The sequence below is a fragment of the Mytilus edulis genome, chromosome 6, assembly GCF_963676685.1.
Source record: "Mytilus edulis chromosome 6, xbMytEdul2.2, whole genome shotgun sequence".
Classification (NCBI taxonomy): Eukaryota; Metazoa; Mollusca; class Bivalvia; order Mytilida; family Mytilidae; genus Mytilus; species Mytilus edulis.
In genome coordinates, this window is record NC_092349.1 from 16,198,571 (window position 1) to 16,225,328 (window position 26,758).

At 31.0% G+C, this 26,758-nt stretch overlaps 1 protein-coding gene across 2 annotated transcripts in view; it reads left to right on the top strand.

Moving 5' to 3' along the window:
- Window positions 1-413: 413 nt before the first annotated feature.
- LOC139527232 (uncharacterized) overlaps window positions 414-26,758 on the top strand; it is a 37,215-nt gene continuing 10,870 nt past the window's right edge. Inside the window, exons 1-7 of one of the 2 annotated variants that reach the window (XM_071322556.1) lie at window positions 414-526; window positions 3,528-3,638; window positions 3,994-4,056; window positions 7,368-7,451; window positions 15,469-15,648; window positions 16,317-16,406; window positions 20,897-21,193. In XM_071322556.1, the coding sequence (XP_071178657.1) occupies window positions 3,584-3,638; window positions 3,994-4,056; window positions 7,368-7,451; window positions 15,469-15,648; window positions 16,317-16,406; window positions 20,897-21,193 (769 nt within the window). In that variant the 5' untranslated portion in view covers window positions 414-526; window positions 3,528-3,583. Of the gene's footprint in view, window positions 527-3,527; window positions 3,639-3,993; window positions 4,057-7,367; window positions 7,452-15,468; window positions 15,649-16,109; window positions 16,407-20,896; window positions 21,194-26,758 lie in introns of both variants that reach the window. The other variant, XM_071322555.1, reaches the window with a different exon arrangement.

Sequence of the window (26,758 nt, forward strand, 5' to 3'; positions counted from 1 at the left end):
CTGTCCAAAGTCAGGAGCCTCTGGCCTTTGTTAGTCTTGCATTATTTTGAATTTTAGTTACTTGTGTACAATTTGGAGTTTAGTATGGCGTTTATCATCACTGAACAAGTATATATTTGTTTAGGGACCAGATGAAGGACGCCTCCGGGTGCGGTAATTTCTCGCTACATTGAATACCTGTTGGTGACCTTCTGCGGTTGTCTTTTCTATGGTCGGGTTGTTGTCTCTTTGACACATTCCCCATTTCAATTCTCAACCTTATTCAACTATTTTGAATGGTAAAGTTACATAACCTTACTGACAATCGATGTTTTGTATACCATTGAAACTGAAAATTAATTACACAAACCTTTAAATAGTATTGTTAAAATTAATAAACAGGTCATTGATATATTAAACTACTTGACGCATGAAATGTGTATATAACATTTAATATGAAAAATAAATGTGCTGTGTTGTGAAGTAAAACATAGGAATAAACTATTGATGTCATTGATATAGAGAAGTTGCCTCATTTCGAAACTAAGTGAGTTATAGTTATAAAGTTGTAAACGAAGTTAGAACATATGCGTTTTCTCATTATTACTATCTTTATGTATTTGAAATGACATTTTATGATTTTAAATAACAAACGTTATACATAAACATAAAATGAGTAATCACTAGGAATATTATAAGTTAACTATGGTGTATATTACATTTCATATGCACAGAAGGCAACTTGCAACTTTCTACTTTCCATCAACGACCTAGTCATATAGCACATACCTTTGTAGAAAATATTTCGCAATAATAAGCACATCGCTACAATTTCTGAATTTAGAGTATTTTTTTCATTATTCAGTTTGACTTTTATTTAGAAACTTTCAATGAAGATGCTATTTCTATTTTTTTTGTTACATAAAATTGTTTTTATTCATGATTATCAATCTCTTTTAATCGAGAGAAAAACTTCACATTTATTATACGCCGACATGTATTTAAAAATTGTAAGCAGATATAACTCTTACTATAACATTTCGTTTGAACCCGATACGATGCCTTCCCTTTAACCCTTTTCACGATATAATTGGACGTTTGTTCTGATATGAAAATCAAACATGCATATCAAAACCTTTTAATCTATATGTATGATACATTCTAATTTTGCATTTGAGTGCAACGATACAAAACAGTAGTTCTGGTCATATTAAACTTCAATTCATTGTTCACATTGTAAGGTGAGCGTTCTAATACAAATTAAACATATGTTTAAAGGACATTTACAGGTTTCGTCTGTCTGGCGATTTTTAAATCTTATTGAAAGATTTCAATTGACAACACAACAATCTTTTGACTTTTAACACCAATACATATATAGATTTTTTGTGACGATACATAACAAATGCAATAAAGTATTAACTCATTTAACATGTACATTCATCTATTTCCCCTTTATCTTCTATGTTCAGTCAACGAGGGGTAAACAATACTAGAGGTATATCCAAACCTCAAAGTTGAAAATAAACTGATATCACAATGGCTTAAAAAGAAAAGAAAAACAGACAAATAAAAGTACACCAAACACAACATAGAAAACCAAAAACGGGGCAACATGAATCGAAGCATACACGGGTGTGATCCAATGTGCCGATGAAGGGTAAGCATAACCTGCTCAACATGTGGTATTCGTCGTGCTGCTCATCAAAGTATAAACCCTGTGAAGGTTCGAGGGTCAGTCGTATATATATTTTGCAATGCAGGTATTTATGATTGGCCTTTACTGCTCATGATGTCTTCACATTTAATTTCTAGAATTTTCATTGATAATTAAATGCTTATCTGTAAAGAAAAAAACGTCTTTTATATCTACTGTCTTTAAAATTCAGCAATGTGTTTTTGTTTTACTTTACTCATCAATTATGCAATATTTGTAGAATATATAAATGAATTTAAAATTTGCAACAGCATCGTCTTACAGAACATTACATTTTTTGAAGTTGAATTGATTACGTCACGTAAGGAATCATAACACACACTGATAAAGCTTTTTGTTTTAATTTTCAAAACCGTCAACGAAAATGACTATTTCTCGCCAACATAAGAGAGGTCAATAAAGAAGTGGAACAACTCTGTCTAAAAGAAATGCGCGATGCACATAATATATTTTGTAAAAGAAATAGCTCGAGAAAAAGAGGAACTTCTACAGGAACAGCGGTGTATAGGCATTTCATGATTTGAACGCTAACTTGTTAAATATGATTTGATACATAAGTAAGGAAAACATAGTAAAGATTTAATGAACACATTTTAATTTCGAAATCTAACTAGTCGAATAAAAATTACAGTAAATATTTGTCCTTCGACAGTGGCTTTTGAAATATAAAGACTACTAGTATACATGTATATACTGCCCTTAAAAGCCATGCTGATTTCTTTGTTATCTTTGATTTCTTATGTTTTTCTATTTCTCCTACATAACAACAAACATATCTGTAAAATGCAACTTTTTCGATGAATTATGTGTTGAAAAATAAAAAAAAAAGCTGTATTACGTCTGACTTCATACCTTGAACTTCGCCTCAATGTTGACACAGGTGGAGGACTTCCCACTTAAAAAATATGACAAATGGGATGATGTCCAAATTATCAATTTCCTATTTCCCAGCAGTTACATACCCTATGTTGCGTCGAATGGGGATTACATATCTCAATTGCAACTTTATACTCGTGAATGTTCACAATTTATGGACTTCATATACAGAAGTGTGATTATTACACAGAAACTGCTCCAAAAGAGTTATGAAGAGGATATGGTAAATGGTAAATTTTATGGACACCATAACTAATCTAATTGATTAAACTTATCGACATTTCTGTGTCTAAACAAACTAACGACATTGATTAAACTTATCGACAATTCTAGATCTGTGTCTAAACAAACTGACGACATTTTTACCGAACGTGGCCTTTTCCTGAATATGACCATTGGGTGTATAAACTCGTATTGCTATACAACATGTCTCGGTATTTATGTATCCAACAGTCAAGTCTTTAGTTATGATGACAATAATTCTGGATTTTTGGACCTCGTGCGATATGTAATTGTATGAATTTCTGTTTTAATGTTAATGGTTGTTAGTTATCATTTGGAAGGATGGCTTCAGCTTTAAAACAATAAATTAACATTTTACTTGTTTGGTACATGCGTTCTCACTTTTTTTAATTTCAAACACTCAAAAGATTTAGTTATCTATTTCAATTTCATTTAATACTGAGTTGATATCTAACAAACCAAATCAATGCATGATACACGTATCTGATATTACCCTTGCGCCTTTGAATTATAAGGTGACAAGCGGAGGGATTCTAACTCTCTATCTAACTAGAACGGAGACGGGTAACTCAACAAATATTCTGAAATTTATTTGATAATTTGCAAACTATTATTTTGTGTCATTTAATACTATATACGGTACAATATTCGCAAGTATATTGTTTTACTATACATTTATCGTTTTATTGCATATTTTTAATTTATATTGTAGAAATAATAGTATCCTAACTTTCCTGCAATTTAAAGTTTTACCGTGACCATTTCAGCATGTTTATGACACTCTATAAAATGTTCTTTTTGAACATATGTATATGTGATAGAGGTAAATTATTTCAAAATACATTAAGTCCATAAGTTTATTATTTCAGTAAAAACATGATTGAATTTCGTTTGAACTCGCCATTTTGTTTTTCAGTATACAAATTATATAATTTACCGATAACCGTTAAACTCGAAACATCATATAAGTACCCCTTCTAAAAAAGGCAAAGCTCATTAGTATCCACAACGACTTTTAACAAAAGATATCCCGTTTAACGGGCCTATATTTTTAGTATCTTTATTAAACCATGATACAGGAAAAAGCTCTTTATTTAATGTTACTTGTGTAATTAACTTCTGATCTGCAATAGACATAATAAGAACGAAAATCAAACTGTGTTTTTTTTTTCTTACAGATATTGGTCTTAACCCTTTTCTTCTCGCTGCAAATGACATTCTAGATAAGTCCCAGAAGACAGGTAAGAATCGATGTTTTTAGATGTTCAAGTCCAAACGTTTGCTTATCAAACAGTCATACAAAATGGCATTGGAGTTTACTTCATCTATAAGAAACTAACGTAATGATGTAACACAAGTATTCATATATCGAATAACAATAGTATCTAACATAATTTATATAACATAAACCAATATAAAAAATGATGCTATTTAATTCTAGTATAATCTATTAACGATGATGTTCGCCAGCGTAACCGGAATCATTTTTTTTGTGCGCCTAGGGAAACGAACAACAAAATGTACGATCATATAAACATCGCAATGCGATGGTCATGCTTAATGTGATGGTCAATGCTACAGTGCGATAATTCTTTCTTTTAAAAACGATAAAATGATGAAAAAAAAACTAAAGTACAATGGTATGACCTGCTAAAGTGCGGCGGTATGACTTGCTAATATGCAATGGTATATCACACTAAACTGCTCTGGTATCAAATGCTAAAATGTAACGATGCAACAAGCCTAATAGCGATAGTTAAACGGGACTGGGGTTCATGCAAAGTGTTTCGTTTATTGCTTATAATAAATCAAACCATATTATCTCTCTTTTAATTGTTTTACAACGGTTATTTTTTAGCCCTATATGTCTTGCTCTGCGGGCAATGCAAGGTTCAAAGTTGAGAACCCTACAGTTTTGATTTTCTCAGATCAAATACATTTAAACCTTTAATTCCTTACCTATGACTGGAGATTCGATGAATACAATCTGTCATAGAGTTTTTATTGGTTCAAACGTATATTGTATATAAGTATTTTTAATTTGAACCAATGACAACTCTGTTACAGATTTTCGCCATCGAATCACCAGCGGGGATTGTTAAAGAAGGCCGAAAATACATTTTATAAATATAAATCGTTTAATAACAGATCAAAATGTTAGATTTGTAAATTTGCGGAAGAAAAGGAGGTATGTTATAAAGTTCAATGCTACAAAGATAAAAAATGTTTTAAGTTGGCGTAAAGACGGGGCGGGGTCGACATGGGAGAGAGTTTAAAGAACAATTTCTGTCAGAGTTTTATTCTAAAGCGTTGATTTTTACATCCAAATTATGTAAAAAAAAAAGGACTTTGGCGAAATTTGACAAAGTTGGCAGGATTTCAGCCAAATCTAAGATCAGGAAACATAGAGCGTAGCCGTCGACAACCTAAATATACATGTAAAATGTCATTACAAACATTATCGTCAAAAATCTTTTTTGTCGAAGTATGCGCTATATTTTACCTGTCCAAATAGTTCATTGAAATCTACCCATTTTCACTGTTTTTTCATAGACAATTCAATTGAATACTATTTGCGACGTCATAAATAGAACGCAGGAAAGTACATTTTCAACAAAAAGACTGATTTCCTTCTGTATTAGCTATCATTTTTTGTGATATTGGTTAAGAAGTCCCAATTTGAAATTTAGGCTAAAAAAGGGGGCCATTTCTACTCCTGTTTATACGTTTAACAAACTATAACAAACGGCACACAACGTTTACCAAACTTTGGTTAGAAAGAATGCACTCTTGATCTCTTGATAGATATATTTAAAGTTGTAAACTGTTTTTGAAAACGTATCACTCCAGGGGATTGAAATTCTACTTTGGGTCAAATATTTTTGGAATTATGCGACATCTTCGCCCTCTTTTTACAATTTTTTTTTGGCAAATACATACAGCAAAAGGAAAATGAATATCTTTAACCATTCAACTACTGAATATCAAACATACTTATTCACATATATTTGCCAAACAGTACGCTTTTATTTGTAAAAAAGCAAGGAAATTGGGATGGTAAAGTTTATGTATACTGCTATCTAACATAGGTACTAAACCAGTGACAAATCTCATTTTGTGGTGTCATTTCCAAACAAAAGCAAGAAAACATATCAGTATCCACTATGAGAAACTTTTTATAACCATTGGGTTCATCTTTATTGAGTAAGTGCAAATCTCTTAAACTGCCCACACAGTGGTCGTCGTGACAGCCACTGCCTATCCTAGATTTATCTGCGCCTGTAGATGTCTACACCATCTTCTTTCTTCGTCTTTTATGCACTCTACAAGCTCCGTCACTATTAACCTGTCTCTCTGAGCTCTAACCACCTTGCCCACAAATCCAACTGCTTTATTTCTATGTAGATATTTTAAATGTATGATTTTATTCGGACCTTCTACTGAATATAACAAAATAAACGGAGAATGTGTCCATGGAACACCAATAATGCCCCAGCAAGCATATATAACATTACATGTATAAAGTCGTGAATTGCGAGTTAAGGTCGTGTACAGCCGGATGGCGGTCGGGTAGAAGTCGTAAACAGGTCCGATTAAGAATTTGGTTGAACTTGGTCGTGGAAATTTGGACGATCGGGATCATCAATTTGATCTGATCGGCAGTGTGAACCTAGCTTTAAATACCAACACGTTTAGTTTTAAATTAATACAATATTTCTGCCTGATTATATTTTGTGAATGTTAATTTGATAACTTGATTGTCCAATATATAATATTTTTCTAATAAGAAATGTTCTTTTCTCTTATTTAAAAGAGAAAAATAGTGAGAGATTAATTTTTCTATCCATGCTTTAAAAAAGTCTACTAAATAGAGTTAAATGTTCTAAATCTTCTATAGATTGTGCACACACTGGACAAGTGTTATTATCAGGCATGTTACATTTCAAATTTTTAACTTTAGTAAATAAAATTCTATGAAGTGCTTACAAATTAAGTTCCTTGCACTCACCAGCCAAGATGTGTAATTTTGGAAATATTACACTTTAAAAGTTCTAATTCTGGATACTTTTCAATCCAATAAGATTCGGATACAGGCCATTTTCCAACAAATTTTATTAAGCGATTATAAAATGTTCGAACACTTTGTGGCAAGGAACTTCTTTATCTTCAACAGAAAAAGAAAACAATCTGCAGTTATTTCAAAATTTTTTGAAGCTCGATTTCCATTTTCATTGATAAAATTAACCGATTGAGGAGGCAAACTGACAATTACATTTTTATAAAATTTGCAGACATCGTCATATTTCAGAGCAAGATGTTTCTCGGATAACATTTCATGGATTGCACTAAATTTCAGAAAACCAGGAATTACTTCATACGTTAAATATTTTTTCTGATGATGCTGTTGCTTGATGATGATGATGATGATCTTTATTTAAATATAAACGCAAAAAAAAAACAACACCAATACTTAAAAAGGGAAAATAAATGTCATTAAATAACAGATATTCTTCATCAGTGTATGTATATGTATATCTATATTGAAATTTAGGTAATAAATCATCACCATTGGTAACTCACGAAGTTCAATCTACAGTTCATACAGTGCATCACCAGTCACAGCGACCGGATGGATGTAAGTCATATTAGATTGTTTATATTTTACCACGCTTGGTCTTTCAATGTCTTTAACATTTGAAGAACTTTTAGACAATGTAAATATCAAGATGGTATCAAAAGGATTTCCAAGAATAATGTCATTTCCGATATCTACGAAGGGCTTAAATTGTTACTTTTCAGTTAGTAATCGTCAACAATTTAGATCAATGGGCACAGGGCGATGACAAGACCCCTTGATCTCTCAATCTTCCTTATATTATGAAGATAGTTATTCAATGATACAAACTAAACCAAAATAAATTTCGATAGACTTCTTGTCTGCTAAGGTTGAAACCGCTTAGATAATGACGAGAACCCCCTTGCCTTTCAATGTCCATATATAACATTCTGAAAACTTTTACACAATGTATATGTACATTTGGTATTAAAAGGATTTCCCAGAAAAAAATGGATCTTTGATATCTACGAGGTTCTTAAATTATCCTGTTCCAGTTAAAAATTATCACAAAGTCAGGTCAAAGAGCACAGGGCGATGTCTAGACCAATTGGTCTCTTAATCGTCCTTATATTATGCAGCTTTAGAGTTAATATAGTGATACAAAAGAGACCAACAGGAATTTGGGTAGAATGATTGTCTTCTCTGTTTACGGAGGGCCCAAAGTGCCAGTTTTATATCAAAATATACAGTAAAACAAATACCTTAGACCGCTTCAATGATGGTGAGACACCTCTTGGTCTTTCGATAACCATACAATTCAAAGAACGTAGAGAAATATTTATACATACAGATGGTATGAAAAGGATTTCCCGAAAAATTTCATTTTTTTATATTAACGGATGGCTTAAATTGTCACTTTTTCAGATAAAAATCGTCAAAAATTCAGGTGGTCATAGGGCAATGTCTTGACCCCTTGATATCTAAATCTGTCTAGCATTATGCAGATAGTGAGTTAATATATAGATGCACACGCGACCAAAAGGGATTTGAGTAGACTTCTTGTCTCACCATCATTCAAGCGTTCTCCGGTAGATTTTTCACTATACATTTTTTCTTTATTTGGGGAGGGTTTGGAGCTTTCCATAAATATTTATATTTATATATCTGAAGATATTTACATAAAGACAAATATGGAGCTTACATAATGGTTTACATTCGAGGACAACGATAATTTACGACAGCGTGAAGGGGTCATAAAACAGTACCTTCGAATCCTTTTACTCCTTTTAACTATGAAAATCATGCTTTTTATGTAATCAAATATCTAAATGTTTTATAATTTCCATAAATTTGAATGTCGAACTGACTGCTAGCAGCGACTTGGATATGTAATATCTACTAAAAACGAAATGCCCGATAACTTCACATTCATAACTTAATACCGTAATTGTCTTGATTTATTGAATCAATATCAATTTCAAAAATATTCTACCTTTACTTGACAACAGTATATACAGTATAAACGAGACCCCTTCTAAATTAGCGTGTTAAAAGGCTAGGCTACATATTGAGGTGGATGCCGACATTTTAGTGCATTGTATAGAAAATAACATTTAACAAATTGATTTGAAATACCTGATCGTATAAGGCCATGTTCACACCAAACAGTAAGCATGTTTACAATTAGTTTGATGTAAACTAATGTGCACTGGTTTCACATTCAATGTATTCACATCTATAAACCTTGTTTAATCACCTGTACATAAGATTTGTTCACTTTGTAAACTATATGTCATTTAAATGTTCATTACGAGAACCGAATGCACATTTTTTGGACAACTTTTCTTGCGGTTAGGGAACGACCTTTCGACTTCAAAAAGGAGGGGGATTTTTTTTCCTAGACAAAAAAACGTCCCCCTCCCCCTGTTTTAAATGGTAAAACTAATGTTCTAAATGCCTAATTTTGTGTACTCTTAACAACTACACAAAGCCTTCATTGACTATCGATTGCTACATGTAGACAAAACATGATTTAAACTACATGTAGCATATTTACCTGACGATATCAGGAATTTGGTATTTAGTCAAATCTTAACCGGAAATTGTGACATAATTAGTAATCTAAAATTTATTAAATGTAAATAACATGTCGAAATATTTAGGCTTGAAATAAATATATTTTTGGATAAGTTAATGCAAGCACACGAGGTGTAAAGTGTCTTACACGATTACAGGTTTGTAATGTTTAACAACCATATTATATCAGTGTGTAAACACGTTAATTATGAGCTTTGAAAGTCTAGTAGTTCGAGCATTTTTCTTAGTAAGTGTTAAAAACTTTTAAACAAATATTCTTTACTGTGGTTAGAATTCATTAGTCGTCAGTATCTATAGATTAACAACTTGTGGTTATATTGATAATTTAGAATCTTCCTTGAAGGTGGTGCACAAATTCGCAGCTAAATAACTCGATTGATGTGTCATTTCTATACAAGAGTTATATTCCTTTGAACTATGAGTCTATGTTTAATTTCATAAAGTAATATGTTGATTGTCTACCTTGAACAGGGTTATAATTATATCTTATAAATATAGTTTTTTTTATTGAATTTAAAATCGTTACAAAATCTGTAACGTACTAGATACTCGTATTTTTCATTAGTTTATCAAAGACATTTATGTATATCTATAATTTCTTTTATTTGTTTTGAAATGTTTAAAATTAATATATACCAATATAAAGAATTATTTTGTTATCTTATAAATATATTTTTGTTATCTGTAAGTATTCATACCGTGTTTATACGTCAAAAATAAGCAAGGTCAAATCTGCCTTCACCATCACCAACTTTCTTAGAGCGATCAGACAAACTGCTCTAAATCAGAAAAAACTGCTCTAAATCACAGATCACAGGCACTCGTTACAGAATAAAACTTTCCTTTGTTATACTTTAATATACCATTAAGGTATATAGTGGAAAATATTCTGAAACAAGTGACTATGTCACAGAAAAAACATCTTCCCAGTATTCATGAAATTGCTCTCTATTAAAGCCATATCCTGGAAATTATTAAAAAAAAAACACTTTTTTCCTACTTTTAATTTGAGGTACAATATGCCGGTGAAAAACATTAATTGTGCTGTCAAGAAAACACTGTTTCAAGTTGTGGTATGCATCAAAAACTGTCCAACAGCATTCGTCATTCTACTCGTAAAGGTATTTGTTTCTAAGATCGGTATGGTGTATACCATTATGCCAGAACTCAAATGAAGCAGAAAACTGATGTAACTTATCTGCCTTACTTGATTCCTTTAGACAAATACATGAAAGAAGTGTAATAACGCCTCACACAAACACACATACGCACAAACACAAAACAGTACACCGTAGCCACCATTTTCTTCCAGAAGCTTCTAACTGATGCCGAATGCTAGAGTGTAAAATTGTAATTGGGACCTACCCAATACAATTAGAACTTTTCTGAAAAAGACTATAAATGAAAACCGAACTATATCATCTTCCCATAATGATTGAATGTTAGGAAAATTGACCAGAGTTATCTTACTTTAATTACAGAGATGGGAAAGCAAACAATTTTTAATTTAAACCTAATTAACAATTTTCCATTAACAAATAATGTTACCTTATTGAAATAAATATAAGGACTTTGTTAGCTAAATCTATTAATTTTATTAGATATTATGAATTTTTATGACAATAGAGAGAAATGCTACTACATGTAAACATTGTGTTTTATCAATGGGATCGTAATTGTGTTTAGTTTACGTGTGAGTTACACTAACACAACACCGAGTTTAGGTCAATTTGAACACGGTCTAAGATGTCAGCATATTCACGAATGGTGTTCTGAATCCAATGATAATATCTAACAAATGTTCTGACTATTTTGTGATATGAAAAATCTTGGTGTTATATTTTTTTACAGACATGTCTTTCGAAACATAAAATATACGTTAACAGCACATGAATAATGAAAAATTTTAGACAATGGAAATTGAAAATTAATAAAAATGGTTTCAAAAAGTGTAATTTTATAGTAATATTAGTTTCATCCTAGAATGGTCGCATATGTCATGAGGATTCTGTTTAATTGTTATGAATGCCACCAATTTGTCATCTACATTGGTAACCAGTATATAAAGCAGAGATAAACGTCGTAATGTAACTAAACATCAGTGAGTAAAATATATTTGGATGCTCAAATTTAAAAAATAGAAAAAGAATAATATACATTTATTTCCCGTGCCTGAGTGAGATATGAAGATTTGTTCAATGAAACGTGGGATAGTCTCAACCAATCAGATATTGGTTAAACTGTCAATGTGTATAAACAGTGGAATAATATACAATTATAGCCTTTGTTTGAAAGCAATTCAAGGATATATTGACCCGAAAGAAGTATATTGACTATGGACGAAGTCCGAGGTCGATATACTTCTTTGGGTCGATATATCCGGCATATAGGCTATAATTGTTATATTATTTATTTCGAACCATATTTGTATCAAAATCGTCATTTGATAATGTTTGAATTTTATAAATATACATATAAATTGTTATTTTTTTTTTTACATGCGGACAATTGCAGTTCTTCTCTGCACTTATGTAGAAAGGAACTAAACGGAATAAATTGAATGAAACTTAAGTTAAATAACTGTAGCTGGATTCGCTCCTTTCCATTTACTTCCTTGGAATGATTTGAAAACAGCATATGATTAAGTAATAGAAGAAAAGAACCAATTGAATGATGCTGACGAATTAGGGTTTAACGTCCAGAGACAAATATCATGTACATACATGTATGATAAGGACAACACGTTAGGTGTACCGTACCCTGTGTTGTATTAGAAAGACACTTTCAGCCGGATTCGAGAACATGCTACTTTGAACAGATACAAAAATTAAGGCTGATTGAAAACGTTAATAATAAATTGATGCATATTCCAGCGGCCAATCCATATCAGGATGTATTGAAGTGACACACCATTCAATAAAATGCAAAGAAAGTCAAAATAAAAATGTTCTTACTAGAGGGATACTGTTGTGCCGTTTTTTTTTTTTTGTTTTTTTTTACTCAAGAACATCGCAGTCTTAACTTTTTCAATGAAAATATAAACATGTATAAAGGTAGCAAAACTATTACCCTGGCTAAATAACTCTTAACTGACACAATTTTAATTTCCAACCATTAATAGGCTTTATTCCCATAATGATCACTGAAATGTTGAATTTATCACGTTATATTACAATTATGAAATATTTACTAATATAAATTTATTGTTTAGAACCAAAGTTCTATTTTGTGTCCTTTAAATGATATATAAAATTGTTTGTTTCGCCTTTCATTAAAAAAAGCTATGCGTATAAGCATTAATTATACATACTTGCGCGACGCCTTTTAGTGTTACTGAAAACTGTGCAGACTATGAAGTGTTTTTACAGGTGGAAAATATTCTATGATAGATATTATTTTGTCAGACACTTTTCTTTTTTTTTTATTTAGTTCTTATAATATACCAAAAATCTTTATATTTAATAGAGTTTAACATAAAATTGTGCGTTTTACTCTTAACAGACCAAATGGATTAACAGACCAATTGCCCATTTAGCCGCATACTCAATATAGATTAACCGACCAATCTCTCGGTAAGCTGAGTGTCGGCCGTGTACAAACAACGGTATATTGCTGGGTCTTCCAACTGCTCCACGAAACCTCTTTCTAAATTATTAACGTCTATTTAATAAGCAATCAAAGACGGGCTTCAAAGTTATTGTGAAACTGCCTATTCTAGAGGTGGCGTGAATCAGATGTGGAAACTTAAAAATTCCAAAGTACCTACAATCTAACTCTCTTTCATCTTTTAATAGTTATAAAACATTTGACTTTTTTTACACGGTATACAAGTATTCCACATTCCAAACTATAGGACAAATTGAAAGAGTTTCATAAAAAAAAAGAAGACAAACGAAGATACAAGTATCTTGTCTTAGGAAGGAATAAATACTACTTTTTTAAGAATCACTCTGATTCAAACAAAAAATTCTCTGAAACTGACATTATCAAGATACTTGATTTCTTGATTTACAATATTTTGTTACGTTCGGAGGACGTGTTTTTCAACAGACTATCGGCATTCCAATGTGAACGAATTGTGCACTCTTCTTGCCGACTTGTTTCTTTATTATTATGAAGCTGACTTCATACAGGAACGTCTTAGGAAGAAAGATCAGAAGTTAGCAATATCCTTTAATTCTACCGTCCGCTATATAGATAACGTTCTTTCATTAAATAAATTTGGTGACTATGTGGAACGCATCTATCACATCGAATTAGAGATAAAGGATAGTAGAGATACAGTTCAGTCGGCATCATATCTAGAAATTGACAATGAGGGTCGATTGAAAACAAAACTTTACGACAAAAGAATGTGACCTACCGAATAAGACTAGTTATCAAAAAAGCAACACGACGGGTGCCACATGTGGATCAGGATCTGCTTACCCTTCCGGAGCACATGAAGTAACCTGCAGTTTTTGTTTGGATTCGTGTTGTTTATTCTTTAGTTTTCTATGTTGTGTCATGTGTACTAATGTTTGTCTATTTGTCCTTTTCATTTTAAGCCATGGCGTTGTCAGTTTATTTTCGATTTATGAGTCTGACTGTCCCTGTTGTATCTTTCGTCCATCTTTTATATCGTGGTTTACTTTTAAATGTTAATTATGTGTCACAAATGTCTATTTTAACGGCAGTTATTTTGTTTAGAAATCAAACTGGATGCCGTTATACAAATGTATTATACATCTTTCATGAATTTTTAGTACGATGGTGTATTATAAATTTCAGATTACTTTATCAGGCTCCTTTTAAGCAAGCATTTTTTAAATACCGGACGTAAAAAAAGTTGACCTATGATAATGAACCATGTTTTCTAATTTAACAAACATACTTTTATTCTGCTGTCTAAATTAAGATGCAACATCCCGAAAATATTTCTGGTTAAAGTTGAAACCGGAACTCATTGGATCGATCAACAAATTCATGATGATGACGATGAAACGTTTGTTTTGCCGATATAAGCAATACTACTAGAAGTTTGCCAATGACAAAACCAAAATCAACAGTTAAATGAAGTTGGTATACGACATAATAGGTGACTTTAGGGCCTCAGACAATGAAAAAAGATATTTAAAAGGTCCCGGCAACTAATGGTCTCATTTATCACATAATTACCAACGAAACTACAGGCTTTTGACTTTGGAAAGACACATAGAATGAAGCGAGATTAAACACGTTTGCGTGCGCTCAATCTTCTCCCAATCTGGAACAGTGATGCTATAACAAAAAATTTCACACCCTATACAATCGGTTTCAAACTTTTGATAAATATTGTTAAGTATGAATTCTTCTTCTTATCTTATGTAATCCAGATCAAGCCAAACATTATGAGGAATTTTAATATGACGTACTTCTTTGCTTTGTAAACAAACCCTTGCTCTAAATCCAATAAAATTTGTTTGCGCATGCGTACATTGACTTCTTTAGAATAATGAATTTTATCAAATTATCATGCACTTAATATATTTCCTTAACTTTAAAACACTTTCTAACTCTTAAATGGTGCACATGATGTTACTAATTAATTCATTATGTAATTTGTTGCATTCCGAAATTGACATATTTGGCCTAAATACGACAACCGTTCATGCTGGCTGTTCTAACTCCTCCCTCTCAAAAATCACAGCCGTTTGATTTTACAAACAAAATGGGAGGTTCATGGAAGAGCCTACACAAAGGCTTTTACACTTACACTTATCGGACATAGAAATAACCTCAATTGTCTTGTTCAGAATCGAAATAATTGATAAAAGCTATGCTGTATTATAGTTTAACATGGGTAGGCATTATATTTATCAGTTTCGCTCGGGCAAACAAAATCACGAATATAATGCCTACCCATGTTAAAACTACAATGAAGTATATCTTGCATCAATTATTTCGTAATTGATACTTAGGAATATTATGTATTTCGTGGATGATATTATACATAACAAAATAATCAAATTGATTTCAGCACAAGTAGATATGACTGGTTCCATAATGATAAGTGATTTTGGAAGATGTTTTGGAACATTCGAAAAACATTGGAAAATGCACTTCAATGGAACAGCAGATACTTTATCATTAGAAATACTTAGAATGAATAGCAGTGATTTTAGTGAATTCATATGTAAATGTGGTGAAGACGATCAAGGTACATGTTAAAAAAAACAATTCTGAATAAAATATGATTATACATTTTAGCTATGTTTCTCAAGCCGTTTTTTCATTCTTCGAATACACGACAGCATAATATACACTTTGTATTATTTTTTATCTGCTAGTCGAACTTGATTTCAATAAACTAAACCAAGATGCAGATTGCCGACTTTCCTCTGTGTTATTATGGTACTAAACAATGCAGCTTCATAGTTAGAATAGGTATTCCTCTTTGTGTTTTAACCGTAAAAAGTACTGTTTTAATTTCATTGTCACAAATCTTTTTTTATATAAGATAAGCTTCAGAACACGAAATCATTCCTTTTCTGAATATTTCATAGAACATTTCACATGTTTTCAATAAATCATTTCAATAACATTTAAATTAAAGAAAACGTGGTTTCTGTATTCTTGTATGAAGCAACCGTCAATCAATTACTGTATAATCCATTTCAGTGTCTTGGCAACTTACTACTGGGGCTGTTGTAATGCGCAAAAACATAATCTTGACATGTTCATATAGTAAAACGAAATGCACAAATATCGATATAAAAACATGGCGGGTTGGAAAACTTTGTGAACTTTTGTGCCTGAATGGTAAATGTCAGAATATCAACAAATATCAGATGACAATTAATCAAAATACCATGACTTTTCAATTAGAAATATTCGATGTAAATAGCCTGGACCTGGAACAGTCCTATACCTGCACGTGTGGAAAATTCAAAAAGAAAAATGACATTCATCTCAAAGGTAATGTTTTCATAATATTATGTAGTTAGATAAAACAGCATTTGCATCATTGGATCTATCTGTCACTTTGCAAGTATAAAATACAAATACGTGTGAATTTGTTTAACATGATTAAGCTGACATTTTTTTATTCTGTTGCAAAATTTGACTCGTCCTGAACATGCATGAAAGATTTGCCACTGCACGTATGCAACCAACAGTCAAAATAAAATGTTATCTCTTTTGTGCAACTGTCATGGAAACACTAAAATGAAATCCCCTACAACGCACACGCATTGAACCAACTGAAAAAGTAACAAACGATTAACGACTTAACTGCATTATTCAAGTACAGAAAATGTAACAGGAAGAGAAAACATTTGTACACATTAGTATTCTTAGCAATGAGAAAACAATACGTCAAGGCTTTGTTTAAATTTTTATTTTTAAAAAAGTTGATGCAAGCGTAAAATCTGTATTGTAACTTGATCAGTAAAAGTTGAACAAAATTTGGAAAAATATAAAATGTGTAAACACGTTAATCATTAACTATATACATCAGCAAATCTTGGTAAAATTGATAATTTAGAATCTTCAAAGACGATACAACTTGAATTAAATGTCTTTTGATATGTCAATGGTATTCAGGGGTTTTGTGAATCGCCGCATTTATTGTATCCTTGAATAGATTCACTATTACCTTTTATCATATGATCATTCGATTTCTTTTTACTAAATTCATAGAATATATAGATATTCGTTAATCAAAAGACACATATTTATAACTGCATTTATAATTACTTTTTCAAATGGTAAAAAAGATTATATAACAGTATAAATAGACTTTAATATTCAAAAAATAATACGTCACTAAACTTGTGGTATTTGTAAAAGAAAATTTACCATCACTATACTGGATACCTATATTACACAAAACTCCATATGAAGAACGATACATAGCTGGGTCTTCAAAATGTTCGACTAAACATCTTATTTAAGTACTGACTACTTATCCTTTTACAGTTAAAGATGGGCTTCAAAAATATTGTTGTATTAACCAGATGTGGATTCTCAAAAATTCAAAAGATCTACTGCTTAATCTTCGATCACAATCTTTGTAATTTTGCAGCAATTTAAAGACTTTTGATTTTTCTACGCTTTACACTACTATTCCCCATGCTCTGTTTAAAGATCGACTTCACCATCTCATTTAACAGAGCTTTTTTTTAAATGGGAATCGTAGATACAAATGTCTTATTTTGGGTTACAATAATTCATATTTTGTGAAGAATCACACTGAATCTACCAGAAAATATACTGAAGATGATATTATCAAAATGTTGGACTTTTTGATCGACAATATATTTGTTGAGTTTGGAGGATTTATATTTCAACAGACAGTCGGTATTCCTATGGGTTCTAATTGTGCACCCCTACTGGTCGATTTGTTTATGTACTCGTATGAACAGAAGTCATTCAGAACCTTCTTAAAGACAAAAAGAAAATGCACCTTTCGAAATTCCATAATTTTACTTTCCGATATCTTAATGATTTTCTATCATTGAATAACCCATATTTCAACCAATACTTAAATCTCATATATCCCAGTGGACTTGAAATTAAGCATAATACTGATACTAGAAGGACTATTTCATACCTTAATCTTTTCCTCAATATTGACGCAGATGGACGACTTCACACAAAAATCTATGATAAACGGGACGATTTCAACTTCCCAAATTATCAATCGTGAGATGATAACAAGGGAACGTCACTATCTAAAAATGGAGAATTAACGATAGGAAATGAAAAATCATCTCTTTTATCAAAATTTTTTGTATTACGATTTCCGTTAATGATATATATATATATATATATATATATATATATATATATATATATATATATCAAGATCGAGGAAAGGGCAGTGGTCATTGTCAGTATTAGCTTTATTTATAGTAAGTTCAACAGGATAAATTTCTTTAATATACATACTGAATTCGTCATTATTGAGAGCCAATATATTATCAAAATATCTTAAAGTAGTATCAAACTTTTGTATCAGATGTTGTTTTAATGGGTGTTTTCTGATTTAGTCATCAATTGTAACTCATAGCAGTAAAAACACAGATTCTTAATAAGTGGTGCACAGTTGGTCCCCATTGGACTTAAAATAACTTGACGATATACAGAATCTCCAAAATGAACAAAAATGTTATCTAGTAAAAGTTCAAGGGCAGCTATAGTATCAAAGGATGTCAATAGTCATCAAAGGAACCAGGATTATAATTTAGTTCGCCAGACGCGCGTTTCGTCTACACAAGACTCATCAGTGACACTCATATCAAAATATGTATAAAGCCAAACAAGTTGAAGTTGAAGAGCATTGGGGATCCAAAATTCCAAAAAATTGTGCCAAATACGGCTAACATTTTGAACAGATTCAAATTCAACAAAATAAGCATGCAATTTATCAAGTACTTCTAACGAGTTTTTGACACTCCAAAAGTTATGACATCCACAATTTTTTAAGGCCTTATTTTAACAATATAAGTTGATTTCAGTATTCCTTTATCTACAACGCCATTGTTCCTGCTACTTGTAAAACCGTACGTTTGTTTCAACTTTGTATTAAAATATTTATTCCAATTTCAATGAGGCGGACATATTGTCTCAATTTATTTGTTTAACTTGATTTCATAAAAATATGTACCTGTGTTCTTTGTAACCCTTTTCCTCAACCATCATCACCTACACCACACACTCAAAATCACAACCATGTGTACATTACACTACAAGATCCACTGTCTTTCCAAACTTAAAATCTGTTTCATGTGTTTAAATGAAAAACATATAATTGTATCCAACGATAGTCAAATGAACTTTTTTGATAAATGACTCCAACACGATATATACACCTCGCCAAGAGTTAAGCAACACCTGATAATTTTCCAGAATGTTTTTTTTACTGAATTCATAACTAATCGAAATATCGATACAATAAACGGAATTTGCTTTAATAAGATAACATATAAAATGTTAATTGAACAGTGAAAGTTTGGACTGTTTTTATAATTGAATATTTGAATATTTCATTTTAGGCAAATGGTTGAAAAATGGCAAAATAAATCACAAAATAAAATTTCAACTTACACAAAATTCTTTTCAAAACTCGAAAGTGACAATTTGGGAATACATTAAAGTGCAACTTAGGTCAGTAGCGAGTGTAACCTCCACGCTTCCGGAAAAGATCATCCATTCGTCGAATCATGCTTTGAACTAACAGAAATTCTTTGCCAGTCTTCAATCAAGGCTGCTGGTAATTCCTATTAATTCTTACTTGCTGGTTCCCTGTATTTTTCGACCAATATCATTCCAGACATGCTCATTGAGATTCATATCCGGTGACATGGGTGGACAAGGAATAGTGTCAATTACCTCCTGACGTATATAATCGTAAACATTGCGTTCTCTGTATGGCCTAGCATCATATACAATGAATATTGACATGGTTGCAAGATTGTGATTGTCAAAATGTGGCACAATGATAATCCCATGCAGAACATAAATATTCATTTTGCATTCGAATGAAAAAGCATACCAACTATCAAACCCCACCACCAAACGTTGTAGTTCCAATGATGCGCTGTTTCCTGTATGTTGTTTTCCGAGGAATCTGCTCTCGTCAGACCAATGGACTTAACGCCATTCTCTCAAAGTCAAATTGCGGTGACCATATGTTACCACTGATGTCCAGCTTGACGATGCCTACGAATCAGCAATGATCATTTGACTGGTCTACGGGAAAATAAATTGGCACAATATAGTCTGAAGTTAAAAGTTACACATTTCATTGCACGAAATTTGTAAGGAAACAACTTGTACTGTATATAGATACAGAAAGATGTGGTATGAGTGCCAATATGAAAACTCTCCATCCAAATTACAATTTGTAAAGGTAAACCATTATAGGTGAAGGTACGGCCTTTGATATGGATCTGTATAACTGTACATCACGATAACTTGAACTAAAGAACCTGTTTATGAACTTTAGATGAATTACTAGATATGACTTTGTATCAACTACAGATATTTAGTAAATACACGTATTTAATTAATGCTCGAAGCTCTTGAGCAATAATGACAATTGCATAATTTCAAATGTTCACTTATAGCTGGTATCTGCTCTTTGGTCGGGTTGTTGTGCCCTTGGTATACTCACCATTTTCATTCACAATTTAGTTAGTACACGCTTGTCAAATTGATATCAAACACTCTGTTTTAATTTATACAAACACATGATATTCATATGTTATGTATGTCCATATACGTAAACAGTTATTGAATGGTGTTTTGTAAACAAAGCAGTTATTGAATATCAAAACATGTTTTGTTTGCGTTTTTTATATGCTTTTGTTGATGATATTTTCCAAAGGAATTGCCCTTTTCTCTTACATTTTGATATGACTGTTTTCAAATTTATTTCATGCATTCCTTTTTATATATTACAGTAAAATGGAGTGAACAGACTGCCCCGGCTATTTTTGGAGAAACATATTTATTAAACTGTGAATATTCTTCTCAATATTGTGTTTCAACTTGGAGATCGGAGAAAACTGACAGAATCCTTTGTTTCAACGGTGCTTGTTTTGATAAAAAATACAACAATATTGTTAAAAAGATGCCTAAATATAAAGAAGTATTTACACTCGAAATTAAAAACTTTTCGGTATTGGATATCAAAGAATATACATGTTCTTGTCACTTTGCTTCATTCACTAAACATATAGAAGTATATGAGTATATGAGTAAGTATCAATTTAATAATATATGGAAATTGCGACCTTATGCAAATGAATATCAATACATCGGTTAACCTATTTCGGGTTCACGATTTCTACGATTGCTGCGGATCGATATTGACAACTGAAGGTGGGGGAAAGGGTAATATTGATTAGAACAAACAGAATATATCAACTTAAATCTCTTGATTTCTTTAAATCTCTCGCGCTGTTCAACTTATTAAACCGATGCTCAAATGTGATTATTTATTAACGTATAATGAAATTTTATTTTACCTGTAGTTTTGACTAATTCAATAAATGGAGTAATTCGAGTTTAAAATTCAACCAAGAACACATGTCATTTGCTGAAATACAACACATTTTTTCATGCATTGCGGGATGATAAAATTTGCTGAGTTGTACATCTGTTGTGTCTTCATTATAATAACCTATGATATAAAGTGTTCATTCGCTGCTCAGATTAAAGAATTGTTGTTTCTATTGGGAAGTAAACTAGTGTTTTGATTACCCGACACATAGCCATTTATATTAACGATCGATGAGTAAATGAAGATATCAGATGCGTGCTTACAAAACAGAAAGAAACTACAGTGAACACAAAATAAATTTCATTAAGGATGTACTTGGTTGAAATTTTACAAATCAAGAAACTACAAGAATGTAATATTAAAACTTAATTTCGAAAGATCCTAAGATGAGGAACAAAATAAGCTAGAAATATTGAGAGGTAATGCAGACCCTTTTTGAGATATTTAAGTTTTCAAAAATAGTGGGAAAAGGCCGAATCAGACATTTACCCTACATTTGCATTGGTTTAATTTGTGTCTCAAATCGAAAGAAACAAATAAAAAATCTGCTAAAGTTTTGGAAAATGACCTTTTATGATCTATTGCAGTCTTTTATGAAAAACATGGGTGTTACGGGGCAAAATATTTTACCCTGTAAAAACCCAAGGAGTCCGAACAACCTCACCCAAGTACATACTTAAGAAAATTCAAATATGAGTTCTGGAACTTTGAATGGCTTCGTTAAAAGGTGGACTTAGAGTGTGTCAAATAGTAAATGGGGCCAACAAAAAACCCAGCTTTTCAAATAATTGAAGTTTTGACATTGTACCTACTTTTATGATTAAGTCATTAACATCGGAAAGGGTATGCATTTATTACGTTGCCCCTAAGAAACAGAAACAAACACTTCTGGAAGATTGTTTTTTTTTTTATTATTTGAAAAGAGATATTTACTGTAAAACTATGAGTTATATTTTTATTTATATTTCATAATTTCATAATTTGACAGTGCAGTATACGCGAACATGTAAATAAACCTTAAATACTGCAAACTACTATAATTCATCGAAACTGTTAAAAGTATACCTTAATTTATGTCTGGTAATGTAAACACAATAAATTGATTTTTGCTTTTATGCATATTTAAGTTTTTGTGATTTTTTGAGAATGCTGAATGTGCTGAACTGACAGTAAGATTAGAATGTCATGAAAATTCAACACATGCATTGCAGATAAATTTGCGTCTTATGTTTATCGAATTATAGTCATTTCGTGCTCCCCCCTCCCCCTATTTCGGACCCTGGCAAAAACTATTTCGTACCCTGACCATTTCGTACCGTAACCTGTCGTACCTCATGGAATATTAATATGTATGCCATTTCGTACCTCAAGGAAGCTTTATATGTAATACCGTTCCGTACCTCAAGGAAGATTTATATGTATGTCATTTCGTACCTCATGCAGGATTAATATGTATGCCATTTCGTATGGCCTATGTAAAGATTTATGAATTAACCATGGTTTTAAAACCAGCTAAACGTCTTACATGTATGACAGTCATAAATATTCCATTATAATGACACCAATATTGTTATAAACATGTATTTTAATTGTATTGTTTGCAGGCAAGGACAGTTTTATGAGGAAATAATACAATTATATGAAACTATACTTTGAAATGGCATCTAAATTTCTAATAAACTTAGGTAGTTTAAATCTAAATGGTAATAAAAATAAAGATAAAAGAGACAGAGTAATTGAATGGATTAAATGTCAAAATAGTTCTATTTGTTTTTACAAGAAACTCATTTTGATGAAAACATAGAAACAGAAATAAGAAACAATTCAGAATTTGATATATTTTGCAGTCAGGGAACGACCTCTAGTAGGGGTGTGGCTATTCTCATTAAAAAGTCACTGAATTATAAGTTGATAAATAAACATAACGATGTAGATGGACGATTAATTCTTTTAAATGTAGAAATTGATGAAAGCATTTTTACACTAATGTGTATATATGCAACTTATTGTAAAGGAATAGAAATCAATTTTTTTTTTAAAGTAAATAATATATTAAAAGAACAAGGGATAGGAATTACGATAATGGGGGGGGGGGGGGGGATTTCAATGATACGATGAAAGCGATACACAGGAAAAATACTCGTTCAGAGGTAAAAAATGCCCAATCAGTAAATAGTTTAAAATCTTTAATAAAAATAAATAACTTAACAGGCCTTTGGAGGTATTCAAATAAAAAAAAACAACAATATATATTGGCGAGAAAAGATAAATCTCAGGCAAGTAGGATTGATATGATTCTGATAGGTCCAGATTTCATTAGTAGAATGTTGTAAAATTAATCCTGCAGTTATTGATTATACGGATCATCAAAGTGTTTTTAAGAAGTTTAGAACTGGTGCATCAGAAAAGGGAAGAGGGCACTGGAAAATGAATAATTCTATTTTAGAAGATAATGACTACATACAATTAGTTAAAAAAAGAAATGGAAAGCTGCTTTATGGGTAATCGTAATTTAAAAAACCTTCGTTTAGCATGGGCTATATTTAAAATAAAGGTAAGGGCAACTATAGCTTATTGTAAACCTAAAGCAAAATTTACAAGAGAAAACTTACGAACTCTTGAAAAAAAATTAGAAATAAAATTGAAAATGAGAGATGAACAAGAAGCTGAGAATAACGTTTTAGATAAAGATATTGAAGAACTTGAAAATAATATTGCCAAAATTTATGAACAAAAGGCTAAAGGGGCTCAAATAAGATCACGAGAGAAATGTGTTGAATTTGGGGAAAAAAATAACTCGTACTTTTTAGGTTTAGAAAAACAGAGACAGGTAAAAAAGTCAATCAATAAATTAAAAGGGGAAAATGGTGAGATTTTAACGGATCAAAGTGAAATACTTTGCAGTATTAGAGTACTATACAAAGTTATACTCGACGCAAAGCGCTGAGAAAACATCAAGCGACAAATATATATTTGAGACAAAATTCGATAAATAAATGGATGGAAATGATAAATCACTCTGCGATGGGGATATAACAGTAGAAGAATGCTCAGATGCTATTTATAAAATGAAACTTAATAAATCCCCTGGATTAGACGGTTTAACCGTTGAATTTCATACAAAATTTTGGGATAACTTAAAGTTCATATAAGTAAACATTCTTAATATTGGATATAAAAATCAAACACTTACATATTCACAGCGTACAAGTGTATTAACGCTTTCATTTAAAAAAGGTGATCCATTGTCACTAGATAATTACCTTCCTATTTCTCTTTTAAATATTGACATGAAACATCTATCGTACGCTCTAGCACAACGATTGAAAAAAATCTTACCAAAACTTATTAAAGAAGATCAGACTGGATATGTTAAAAATAGATTTATTGGTTTTAATCTTAGACAGAAACAAGATATTATTGATTTTACTGATTTATACAAAATTGAGGAGGCTATAGTCTTTGTTTATTTTTCTAAAGCGTTTGACTCTCTAGAATGGAATTTAATGTTTTCAGTTTTAAAACATTTTGGATTTAATGAATCTTTTATAAGATGGGTTAAGACTTTATATAGTGATATTCAAACATGTGTAATGAATAATGGTTGGATATCTGAGGTCTTTAAAAACACAAGGAGTATACGTTAAGGGTGTCCTTTATCTGCGTTGTTATTTGTTTTATCTGTGGAAATTATGGCTTCAAGATTAAGAAGCAATACTGATTTTAAAGGTATCAAGGTCAAATAAGTTTGCAAAAACCATACTATAAAAATTTCGCAGCTGGCAGATGAAACTTCTTTATTTTGTTGTTCTAAATATTATGTTCAAGTAGCTATGAATGAAATTGAAATTTTTGGTTCTTATTAAGGACTGAAATTAAACAGAAACAAAACAGAGGGGAATTGAGAAAATAAGATTGAAAAGATGAATAAATTATTTTGTTCTTAGCAAAAAAGAAATCTTACTATTTTTGGAAAAATTTTGATAATTAAAACATTAATTGTGCACATTTTTACTTTTGTGGGATCTGCTTGCAGAGTTCCAGAGAAATTTTTAAAAGAAATAGAAAAGAGTTGTTTTAAATTTGTTTTGGATAATAAACCACATAAAGTAAAAAGAAATTCAATTATTGGTCCATATGAAAAGGGGGAATTGAATATGATAGATATCAGAAGTTATATCACTGCTTTAAAAGCTATGTCGATAAACAGACTAGTAAATAATTGTAAAGGAGGGTGGAAAATTATACCTCAACACTATTTTTATAATTTAACTGGTTAGTGTTTCAAACAAACAGTGGGGATAAGACAGACGAAAGCATTGAAAAATATCCCAGATGTTTATAAAGATATTATTAAATGTTGGAAATTAACTGGTGGAGGTCTAACAAAAAAAAACCAAGAAACATTTACAGATATAAGAAAACAAATATTATGGAACAATAAATCTATTAAATTTGAAAATAAAGCTATATTTTAAAAAAAAATGGACTTAAAGCGATCTTATTTATGTAAATTATATCATAGTTTAAAAAGGTTGTATTTCGCAAGACATCATTTTAAATAAACTAAACAATAAATCAAACTGGATAACTGAAATTAATTTAGTAAAGAAATCTATACCAAAAGACTGGGCAGCAATTTTGAAATCGAAAAAGTATTGTTAATATAAAAAGAAACCAATTTATATTGGATGGTTTACCTATAAAATTAGAAGCATTAACTAATAAACTTTTATAAAAGTCTCTGATAAATAAAAAAATTGAACCAGCTATTGGACCCAAAAATGGATGCGTATATTTGATATAGATGATGTGTTATATCAAAAATATCTATATAAATTTTTATTCAGTTATTTAAAAGAATATAAACCTTGAATTTTTAGATGAAAATTACTACAACATGTTCTACCTACAAAGAAACTTTTATGCAGATGGAAAATCGTAAACAATAGTTCTTGTAATTTTTGTACACAAGAAGAAGAATATGATCACTTATTTATACTGTGTCCGTATTTAAAACTTTTTGGAATAAAATAAATGAAGTTTTAAAGAATAGTAAATAACTTTTAACATAAAACTAAGACACTTAGTATTTGGATATAAAACTTCTGAATAAGAATTTTTTGACTTAAACTTTTTTTTAACAATTGTGGGTTTTTCAATTTACAAAGCCTACTACATATCTGATCAAAAGACAAAAAATGTCAACGTTTTTCTCAATTTTTCTGAATGAGTTCAATAGAACAGTATGTTTGAAAAT